Here is an 11337-nt window from a genome sequence, read left to right on the forward strand (position 1 = left end):
TGTTTATGCAACTTTATGAAGTGGATATTTTATTACTTCTTGTGGCTCATTTCCGTTTTGAAAATGCCGAGGGGATATGAAGTTCGGTCTAGACTTCAAAACTTTAAACTTTTTTATTTGATATCCGTATCCTACTAAAATTTTCTATCCAACAAGCTTTGCTACAATTTCACTCAGAACAATCCGATAGTTTTTAGCATAGCCAAAGAAATTGAACCGTGGAGCGTTTGGCTTCGCTTTAACAAACGCATCAAACAATCTCGGGACACATGTTCATGGAATTACTTCCTTCTGTTCCTTTTCTTGTAATTTGAACTTGCCATTCCAACGAAACGCAGACGAAATAAGAAAAAGTGTCCCTCGGTTTCCTCTTCCCGCTATTCGTGGCACTGAGCCATCATTCACACGGCAACGGACGAATTATCTGACCGGCTGAAAAAAATTTGATCGGACACTTCGTTCACCTGGAACCGTTCAATATTTTCGCTCTGTTCACACCAAACTGACGAACGAGGTTGAATTTCAACTTTTTTCAGTGTGTGGTTTTACTGTCTGCCGATGCGCAGAGCGTTACTTTAGCAGATCCAAAATGGCGCAATCTCGACCCCAGTGCTTCCACCCGCTCACACGCGAGATACGCCGCACATTCACCCGCTGTCGTGCGAACTTGGATGGACCAATCAGAAACACTTTTATCGTCTTTTGCTGAAACCCCTCCAGAGACAATCTTGCTCCAGGGTTTCCCAGAGCTCTTCATCCCTGGCCGTCATGCGCAGAAGAGCTCTGGGGTCGAGATTGCAAAATGACGCATCCATGCAACTACGCCTTTGCCACACAAAGATTTAGACGATAACGGTGTTCACTCCGCGCCGGTCAAATTTTCGACCGTACCGGCTTTGATCTCGAGTTTGGCGTTAGGTTTTTGAACGACTAAGTAAAAAGTTTTCACACGCTTAGCGCGGTTCCGCTTTTACGGAAAACTTAACACGAATTTTAAACCGGTTGAAGTTAGAGTAGTCCGATGACGTGTTAACCTGAGATGGCCCTGGGGAACACATCGTTAACCTCGTGCAATCAACATCACTGCAACAAAGGAGAAACAGTAGTCAACAGTTCTGTTTTAGTAGCGTATGACTCTCACTCGCGCTTTTTTAACCACTTTTCAGCCATAAATGGCTCTTCCTAGCAAGACGCGAAAAAAAAAAGTTAACATGTTTCAATAGCTACATTCTAGGGTACCAAAAACTCTTGTGTTTTAGGCGCCAGCCCTTCTACGCTACTATAGATCGCGTGCTTGTAGAGTTAATGTTCTCCCTACACATCTTGAAGCGTCAATAAAAGCAGCTTGAAGTAGTCATCTAGTAGAGATATATGATTGAGAAAGTTCGGCAGCCCAAAATTGTGAGAAGCGTGTTCAAAAGTTTGGAATCCATCTTCCTTCTTAGTCTCTTCTATGACTTTGAGAAGCTCCTTTAGGGAGTTTCTGCAAAAAAGGAAACAATTAAAACCAAACAAAACAGATAACAAAACACCAAATGAACTTAAATCTGCTAATTATAGTGCTTAAATTTGTTGACTTCTGAATATTGATCTGTGCTTAACTTATGACTCCATATTGTGTACAGTTTAAATGTACTGGAGAATCCTGTTCAGCCATTCTATAATCATCGTAATATCCGACAATTCCTTTACTTATAAGGCTTCGCTCTTGCTGAATCAGCCACCATCGAATCGATGGTATTTTGCTCCCATCTCGACAAATATGGTAAGCGCCAGTTGGTTATGAAAAATTGGCCGGGGGACTGGAGCCAATCAGAAATGGCGAAATATTTTGAATGAATGCATGCTCTATCTCATCACCTGATTAAACAGGTCAAGTAAATAATCTCAGACCTTACCTTGTTATTTCAACATCTACAATTCGTCTTCTTAGCTTAAGCCTGCAGTCTTCGCAGTTCACCACCCTGCAGCCGTCATCCTTATAAGCCTCCACTGTCTTGCGCGCGAGCGTGGCAAGTGGTAGATACTCCCTATTCATTTTGAGAATGCCATCTGCCAGCACCTGAGCCTCGCCTTCACACAAGCGTGAAAGGATCGTGGGATGTGAGCGGTTTGCGGTCACGATGTTATGGCGATCCAGTAAGAATCGCCCAGATGACTTAGCTTGGCGGAGGTAGGAAATCATTTCGACCCTTGTCAGGGTCTCCGGCGGGTTCATTCTGCGTTTTAACTCTCCCAAACTGATGTTGTACTTGGTTTCTTTAAATCCAGGAAGAGAAAGAAGGCCGTTCACTTGACACACGGTATCTTCGTCGTCGAGAATCGCCTGCCCATCGACAAAGGTCTCTTGATCCGAATCACTGAAGCCCGAATAGTCTGGTCTGACTTCAAAGCCTTTTATTTGTCCTTTACGGGGATTTGCTTCCGGAGAACACAAAACGTTTTCCGTCGGGTTTTGTTCGTCCTCAGATGCTCGTTTGACATCTTGGCGGTCGAAATCATTAGACTGACGCTTCTCCTGGCCTTCGAGTAAAAGCTCTTTTCGAGCGCTTGCGGGAAGTTGCCCGTCTCGGTTGTGTCTTACGTTATTTACGATTCTGTTAAGCCTCAGAATCTTAGCCACATCTTGAGGACAATGGCGGAAAGTTTCAGGAAGAATTCTTGTATCGTTTTCGTGGGTCGTACTGCTAATTTCACCCAAATCCTTATCACCGAGTGCTGTGCAAACGTCGTCGTCATTTAGTGGACTTGCAACATCATTTCGTGATTCCACTTTTTTACAATACGCCACCCGCTCCGTTTCTTCATGAACCTCAAAATTGCTATTGTAATTATCGTCCCCATCAACGCGTTGCACGTCTCCTCTGATAAAGTCGGGATGGAGAGCTTTGTGGTCTTTCTTTTGGAAATCAGTTCTTTCACTGCCTTTCCAAAGTGCTTTCTCGCCGTGTAATAACGTTGGATCGCACTTAGCTTTGGACGATTCCGATGAGGTGTGGTTCAGATTTGAGAAGTTCGAATACTCAGCAGTATCACTGAACGTTGAAGGAGATGCGATAGGGACCTCAGTGAAGCTGTTCAGCAGAGCCTTAGGCGCCTCTGAAACTCTCCTCCTATCGCTTACAACTTTGCCTTCTTGGCACCTCTTATCGCGAATCTCGTTGTACTGCATGAATATGGTTTGCTCTGCTTTGTGTCGTTTGCTTTGCTGAGTATAAGGCCTTTTTCTGTCTCGATACCACTGATATGTCTTCCACACTGGCTCCTCGTCTTTTCTGTTAAAATGAGTGATGTTGACTTTTTCGTTTAGCTGCAGAGTAGAATCAGCTTTTTGTGTGTGACCATTTTTGTCTGACCTACGCGACAATGGCGAGCGTTCTCGTGGAGAATTTGAACCATAATCTTCGTTCATCGTGATAGTTGTGGCCTTGCGTTTATTTTCACCTGCGTTTGTTAAATCGGGAGGTAGCCTTTTAGCATTTTCGTACTGCAAAATTTCTCGCCTCTCACGATTGTCAACTTCTTCCATCAATTTCCCCTCAGTAATTCTTTGTCTTCCGCGGATACGTTCTGCAAAGTATGAATTCGCTGTCGGCGGTGACTGTAAGCGGCTAAAGGAACTTTTGTCAGGACATGATAAGTAACCGCCTCGATTTTGCGAGGCCCTTAGAGGGCTTTTCCCTGCCTCGAAACGCAGACGTCTCAGTTCTTCTTCAGTTGGCCACGAGAAGGAGTGAGATTCAGTTTCACGCGAAGAACCGGGAAATTTTCGGATCTTCTCGGGACGGGTTGGGCCGTCAAGGTGTGACGTGTGTTTAGGTGGAGATTCGCAGTCTGAATGGTTCCCATCTTTCACATTTTCTAGCGATATTTTTTCACTAAACTCATCGACGGAATCGCTTCGACTTTGAAGTTTCTTCCAAGTAGAGGAAAATGGCGCCACATTGTGGGGACGGTTGCACGTTTCGTCAACTGGCTCTTGCTTGACTATAATGCAAGGAGTTTCCTCGTGACGCATAAATTCCTCGTTTCCTGCAAGGAGAAACGATGTATCAAGCACGGATGCAACCCAATATTTCGGGAAAAGTTTTATTATTTGGCGTAAGAATATCCTAGTGAAATTATCTTCTGCTTTGAAAGACTATGCTACACATGCTCAGTATCTCACGTCAATGTTAACGAGGGGGTTTCAAACGGTCCCAATATCAAGCTTGAAATGTTTGACCGGATTGGCTGGAAAGAAGAAAAACTCATCGTTGTCGTGTGTTAGTGAGGAAGCTTAAGCAACGACGACGACGACAACCCACAACGTCTAAAAAACAATTGGTTTTATGAGCAAAACAACAGCTTTGCAAGAGTATCACGCTTTGTATACGTAGTACATTTCTTTGAAGTCCACTGCACGACTACGACGTGAAACCTCCTATAATCTGATAATGCGACGTTTTACGGAGGACGAGGACCGCATACAACGACGAATTTTCTTTTCTTTTTTTGAGCCTGGATAAAGTACTGAAGAATTCAACTCCAGGAAAAATTGTATGTTGACAAATTGAGCGGGTCCAAATAGCAGAAAAAGACGCGAAAAAATGTTTGCAAGCCACGCAAATTAAAAATTTTACCAACGTTTTCACTGCCGACGCTGTCGTTGCTTAAGCTCCCTAGTCAAAAGTTCCAAACGTCAGCAACCCTGAAAACGTCTAGCTCCCTCGCTTAACGTTGGCGCTACCTGCTACCAGCCGACCGGTCAATCAGGTTGGGCTGCCTGTGATTCACTAAAAGAACCTCGACCTCGTGCTTTCTAGACTTGTCCAAATTAACTGCCAAAGCCGCACTAAATGTTCGCTAAGATCCTAGACATTGATATACAAACTTGTATTAAAACGGCTGGGTTATGCTATTTTTAGTTTTTCTTCTAGCGACAATACCTCGTGTTACAATCCATTGAACAAAAAAGCTGTAGCAGAATTAATAAGGCTCAACGCTGCCAATCTATTACAGCGTGACGGTGTAAAATCAATGAAGGAGAAAAAACGCCTCAGGCACTAAGGTGCTTTATGGCGCTGAATATTATATAAACATGATGATGGTGGAATATTTAAAATGGTATGAAGTATTTATGATATACCTTCTATTACAGACGCCATTTTCAAGTCTTCATTTCACTACGATAATCTTTGTTGAAGAACATAACGCACACACGTGCCCGTAACAGTTTACCTATAGAACTTACCAGAAACTTCATTTAAGTTACTTTTTATAGTATGAGAAAGTTTTAAAAGTTTCCACGTGAATTTTAAATTTTTAGTGCAGCGGACCATCGAGAATCAACGAAGCTTCCTTACCTTGTTTTGCTTGCTGTATGATTTGCTTGTAGTAGCTTTTACTGCCAGCGTTATCACGTCTCTCCGACACCGGGCTTAAGGCGGCGCCCCTCTCAGTCTTTATTCTAACTAAGACTTTGTCTTGTGAAGTCATCGCTGACACTCCTTTGCTGCTAACCCACCGTGTAGCAGAGGTATCTATGAGAAAAAATTGCTTAACAACTTCAATCCTTGTATTGGTGCTGTTGGGATAGGGCGATTCCACAATAAGTAGCTCTGCCTTGCCTAGTTTTCAAATTTTTGCAACCCGCCGGCAGTCAAGATTATTCGCCCAGGCTTATTATGCAAAATTAAAGATTTTAATGGCCGACAGTCAGCTTTATTGTAATTGATTCAACCCCCAGGAGACAAAAGTTATATATGCACATTAAAATCTGTGTTTTAAAATAGCCCCAGGGCTTTGTATGTTATATTGATTATACTGCTTTACAAGGAGAACGTGCCGCACACGAAAATAAGCTGATGCGTAGAAAGGAAATACGGTCGTTCCATTCAAGATACTTTGGAAACAGAAATCACTCCTAGTACTCCAACAAACAAATTACATATTTACAGGATATCAAATTTATTATGAGGGGATTATTTCTGCGCTGGAACTTTACCGACCCCTGCGAAAGCGGTATATTCGTGGCCTTGGCCTATGAATATGGGCAATATTGCTCGATTAAAACTGTGGAATAACAATACAAAAAGAGGCCTGATCCACAGCCATTACTAAAGACAGGGACTGTATATTATATAGAGATAATCATTTTTTTACTGTTAGGAAAATCTTGTATTATCCTTTTTTTGTAGCCATTCACTTTGTAGATAGATGGTCAACCTTTCAAAAAAGCCTCTATTTAAAGGTACATTGTCAAGCATAGCAGGAACCTGATTTCATGATCATTAACAAGGGGTTTGCCTCTAAGTGGCATTCAACTAAGTCATTTAAACACAGCCTTAGCTACAAGTAGTTTTTCGCTTTAGTTCTTCACGCCGCCAAAAGCCTGAATTGCAATTTGTACAGAGACTACCTCGCATACTGATTTCGCCGATCGCAAACAGGAAATCGAACAAGGCGTCCATCGATTTCCAACACTAACGGGACTACGAAAAACCAGCGGAAGACACATCAGACCCGCTTTGTATTTTCTTTTCTTTTTTTTTTTTTCGTTTCAACTTGATCGGGCATACATACAGTTGTTACGTTATCAAACCTGTGTAGAATGGGTTTTATCATTTGGCTTTCGTACAATGTATTAATAGCAAGTGCTTGAGGCTGTTTTGCTGATCACATCGTAAACAAGTGTTTCATATCACTGATGTCAGCCACAAAGATCAACAACGCCCTTTTAAAATCTGCATAACAAAAAACTAGTTCTTGCTTAGTTTCTTAAACTCTTCTTGACTAACAGTAATGATCGTAACCCTACAACTTATTTGCCAGATTTGTGTCAGACTCTACCTCCCGGTCCGGCTTAAAACAAAAGCCGCGCTGGAAGATATAAAAAATTTCTTAACGAACACGTCTGACACAAATATTGATCAAACACAGCTAGCCCTCAGGGCATGCTAGGCTTTTACGACTGATTATATTGCAAGTATACGTGAGAAACTCAATGGGATCCAAGGCCTCGTGGCGCCAGAAGTGCTGTTACTTATAAAGCCTCTATTTTTAAACTTCAAATTAACCACGTTTTCTGAGAACACTTCTCGCGATTTACATGAGTTTCAATGATACTTAACTGAAGCACTCTTAATGGCTTTTTTGGAAAAGTTGGGTGACCAGGAGACCATAATAGATGGCTTACGGTAATTCAAGACCGGGTACAAAAAAGTTTCCGGAACTTTCCTTAAGAAAAACACTGTACAAAGGTCAACGCGTATACTGTTGAGAACCGAAAGCTTGGGCAATTATTTTTCTCTTCGGTTATTTGTACAGTAAATGACTGCAACTGGCTTTGTTTGTAATATTCCAGACACTGGATTCCAGTCTTTGTCAGTGGAACTTGGATTCTGGATTCCAATCGATGGTGAGATTCCGAGTCCCTAGAGCTGTATTGCAGTTTCCAACGCGCCGGATTCCGGATTCCAAAAGAAAAAATTTCCCGGATTTGGGAATCCGGATTTCCTTATATGGGGCGAACATAATGTATGATGAAACATTTTGTTTTTACTCTCTCGACAGTTGGAGAAACTGTGATCACAGTTAGAAACTGCGCGCGAAAGTTTTCAAGAACTTTAACGTTCCTCGCACCGTTTCTCTGAACCCCTGCACCTGGTTCACCGCTTATATCTGTATGATGCCAAATAGAGATACTTTTATGTCCCCTAAATTTCATTAAAAAGTAAATTTTTTCAAGCTGAATCTGCCAATTAAACGAAAATCTAAAACGATATGATGTTGGGCAGCTATTAAGGGTTTATCTTATCAAAAATGAGCTTATCTTGGGAAAAGAAAAAAGATAAACAAACAAACCAAAGTTATAAAGCTCTTTCAGATAGTTAAAGCTTGACTTTTTTCACAAACCCCATTTTTGGTGACGTCATCCGTCGTGACGTCATAAGTTGACGTATCACTTGGCCAAATCAAATGATCTGGTAAGTTTGGTGAGGAAACATAATAAAATACGTAAAACTAGCCTAAATTATTGAGCACTTTGAAAGTTGTTTGGTCACATTGTGTTGTATTTTGTAATAAAACAGTAAATCGCCACCAATTATCAGCCTGGGTGCTGACGTCATTTACACATGGAAGAAAATTGGTTAGATCTGCTCACAGGTTACCCAATTTTGCCACCGGTCTCTCGACTTGTTTTATAATTATCGATTAAATCAAGTGAAGCACTATCATGTGAAGTTAAATAACTGAAAGACAATATTAATCTAAGAAACAAGAATAATCGACCATTTAGTGACTGAACCGTGAATTAAAATTCTCCAAACTGATCTCCATACTTTTCCTTAGAAAATCAGTTTAGAGAATCTGATAAAAGATTTAATCAACTATATTCCCTCTGGTGATCATTTTAAGAATTCTCATAATCTCTTCTCCTGATGTTCTATGAGTATTGTTAAGAGAAAATTGATGTTGCTCTCGGGCGGATTTAAATGGTTGATAGATTTTGATCTGTTGAAGGAATTTATGACAGTTCACTATGAGGTTAATCGTCAGTAATTCTGACATCCATTTTCCTATTTTTTTGCAGGCCCGATGGAATTTGGCTCATATTCTAACCAGCTCTATAGAGATCAGACTATCAAACGGTCACTTCAAAAAAAATTGACTAGATAAGTTTTAAAAGTAGACACCATATCATGTTAAATAAGGGCATACTGTCCCCTGAAAAAAACCTGCATCTCATCAATCCTCCCAGAGGAATTTAAGGACCTTCAAACCCTTTTATTTTTGGACTGCGTGACTCATTATCTGTTGTAACGTAATAATAAAACTAATTTTGAGTGTTTAAAGTCAGTCCTCGCCTCTCCTCTATGCCTTCTCGTGGCCGTCCGTTTAATCAATGCAAGGCTTTTACATCTATTTTCTCACACCGGCGCAAAGACACGTGGCATGGAAGGTCTTTTCCCTGCTGAACCCTGCACTGGCAAAAATATTTTGAATGAATTATAATTATATCAGGTACACACTCCATTGTCGGATCGCCGCTACGCATTGACAATTGACATGAATAAAAAAAGGGCCGAGAAATTGCAGTTTTTGTCGAAAAAATAAAGTGACACACGACGCGGGCTATCCTTAGTAAGGCTTTGCTGCTGCTGTACAGTCGTCGGTCACAGAAATGGCGCATTCAAGACATTGAATATACCCAGGCTTTTCTTTCAAAGCCGACGCTAGTATTGTTGTAGATGAGGTTTAACCATACAAAAAGGCTACAAGTTATTTCCCACGCAGTCTCTTACCTTCAATGAAGACAACCATACATCCAAGGAGCTTCTTGTGCGTTCAATTGAATTTCAAACGAATTTAAATTACAAAGAAAGCTATGAAATAAAAAAGGTGCTTTGCCACCGAAATATAGTAAACACAGAGAGCTACAGAGTAGCATGGCCAGTCGGCTATTCGATTTATCTCTTTTTTTTTATGGAGTCCGGAAGCTTACCCTTAGGGCATGCTAGCCAGAGGGCGAATACCATGCGTAAGGAAAATTGCCTTTCGCCGCAGCTTTCAGCTGCTAATCTTTTTGCCTACGGGTAAATTAGTCTCCTTTGTTGATGCGGCGCCTGAGGAATTTTTGAAATATCAGCCCCAAAGTCCGTTTCCTTTATCAATTTTGAAAAAGGCCTCGCTCGGTGAGATTAAACCATCTAATCACTATCTGGCTAGCCAATGCATAAATACATCCTGAATGAACTAGATTAATTCTTTAAAGTAGCGCTGACTTTGTTTAAATTTTGCCGAAATTCCATATTTTGTCTATTGTGAGCTGTCAGGCAATATTGTGTCTTTTCAAGAGCCATAACCCATTATGGCTCTTGGTCTTTTCAAATAATATTAAAATTAAAATTAAAATTAAAATTTATTTTCTTACAGCCAGAATTCTCTCATTAAGCAGTGGAAAGAGATACGAAAAGAAGTATAAAAGTACTGGTTGAGCGCCGAAAATAAATGAAATAAATCAATAATAAATAATTAGTAAATTGTTGATACACTGACCGCGGGAAACGGGCCTTAGAGTGGGTGAAGGGCTCTCTCCTCAGTCCGAAGGGGCCTCTTTGCGTTGTGGGGAGGCTGGGAAGAGGGAAACAAGGAAGAGCGCTGGAGACGATGGGAAGGGACGATCGTACCCCACGAAGGAGAGTAGGTGAGGGGCATGCGCAATTCCGAATGCGGAGAAGGCTGAAATGTACTAAGAAGGCCGGTTCGGAGCATGCTCCCCGGGAAAATTTGAATTTAATGCAATTGTCTTCTTCTGAAATGGATAGGAATACATCTAAAACTGTTATCCTTTAGTAATTATAGCTGAGGGATCATAATCTCTTGTTATAGCATTGCACTTTTAGATTGTTGCTATCGACGACGAGCTTCACGTGTAAGTCAAAAAGCTGGGAGCGTTCCTGGCATTGACAAAGATGAATTAAAAGGTTTTAAATCCTCTGGTCTGGTGGCTCAAAATTTAGAGAGCTCTCGAGCTGACGACAGCGACTTCGAGTCATTTCCAACTCTTTCAGTCTCAGATTCCCGGAAAAGAGAGAACAACGCCTGAGTTCAGAAAGATACGAGAACTGAAAGATTTGATCATTTCACGTAGTAGTTTTACAAGGACGATAAAGAAATTTACAGAAAAGCAAGATGCACGTTTAGATTTGTTGCTCAGCTGTGTTGCTCACTGTATATACCTGCTGCTTTTTACTTTTTGACGACTGGGTCGGTGTTATGTTGCAAGTGAACTATGGGACTGTTTTGGGGACCTGACAAATGCAGAAGAGACTCGCCAAAAGTAAAGACGAATAAAGCATTAACTGGTACTTCTTTATAGCAATTTTGATTCCAGATTGTTTTTCTCTAATAAGGGGTTTAAGACGGAATTCATCAGGAAATTGAGTAAATTAATTTTCATTGAACAAAAACCTTGCATCAGAATAATCTAAACAATACTGTATTCTTTTTTACATTTTTCAAGGGCTATAGATTAGCCAGAGTATCAGGCTTTTCTAAGGGACTAGGGGAGAGGAGATTTCCATCTTTCCCCTTTTCCCCAGAAACGCCTGATACTCAGGCTAGCTATAGATATAATTAGTTATTTGTAATAACACCAAATACTATTTCTCATGAGATCCCGAATTGTCAAATTTCACAAGAATTGTGAAAACACGGGTAAAATTCTGAAATTTTCATGTGTAAGGTGTCATTTTGTGAAACGTGACATTTATTTCCGCGGGCTCTGATGAGAAATTTTCTTAGGTGTTACTACAGATGACTAATTATATCTATAGCCCTTGAAAAATGTAA

At 40.9% G+C, this 11337-nt stretch overlaps 1 protein-coding gene and 1 long non-coding RNA gene across 2 annotated transcripts; one reads left to right on the top strand and one right to left on the bottom strand.

Moving 5' to 3' along the window:
* Positions 1–2: 2 nt before the first annotated feature.
* On the bottom strand, positions 3–5660 carry LOC140937002 (uncharacterized). Its single transcript, XM_073386520.1, has 3 exons — positions 5346–5660; positions 1899–4032; positions 3–1483 (listed from the first exon to the last, which is right to left on the bottom strand). Exons 1-3 carry the CDS (start codon positions 5476–5478, stop codon positions 1315–1317), a joined length of 2436 nt encoding a protein of 811 aa, XP_073242621.1. The 5' UTR covers positions 5479–5660; the 3' UTR covers positions 3–1314.
* Positions 4894–8822, top strand: LOC140937004 (uncharacterized). Its single transcript, XR_012165425.1, has 4 exons — positions 4894–5106; positions 6180–6232; positions 7346–7399; positions 8576–8822. It is a non-coding gene; the product is annotated as an uncharacterized lncRNA (long non-coding RNA).
* Positions 8823–11337: the final 2515 nt, after the last annotated feature.

The sequence above is a fragment of the Porites lutea genome, chromosome 5 (genome assembly GCF_958299795.1).
Source record: "Porites lutea chromosome 5, jaPorLute2.1, whole genome shotgun sequence".
NCBI lineage: Eukaryota > Metazoa > Cnidaria > Anthozoa > Scleractinia > Poritidae > Porites > Porites lutea.

Excerpts from the sequence above, each read along its gene's own strand:
- LOC140937002 (XM_073386520.1), bottom strand. The coding sequence starts at position 5,478 with ATGACTTCACAAGACAAAGTCTTAGTTAGAATAAAGACTGAGAGGGGC. Across the intron at positions 4,033-5,345 it reads CATACAGCAAGCAAAACAAG|GAAACGAGGAATTTATGCGT; the intron begins GTAAGGAAGCTT and ends TTCTCCTTGCAG. Across the intron at positions 1,484-1,898 it reads GTAGATGTTGAAATAACAAG|AAACTCCCTAAAGGAGCTTC; the intron begins GTAAGGTCTGAG and ends CCTTTTTTGCAG.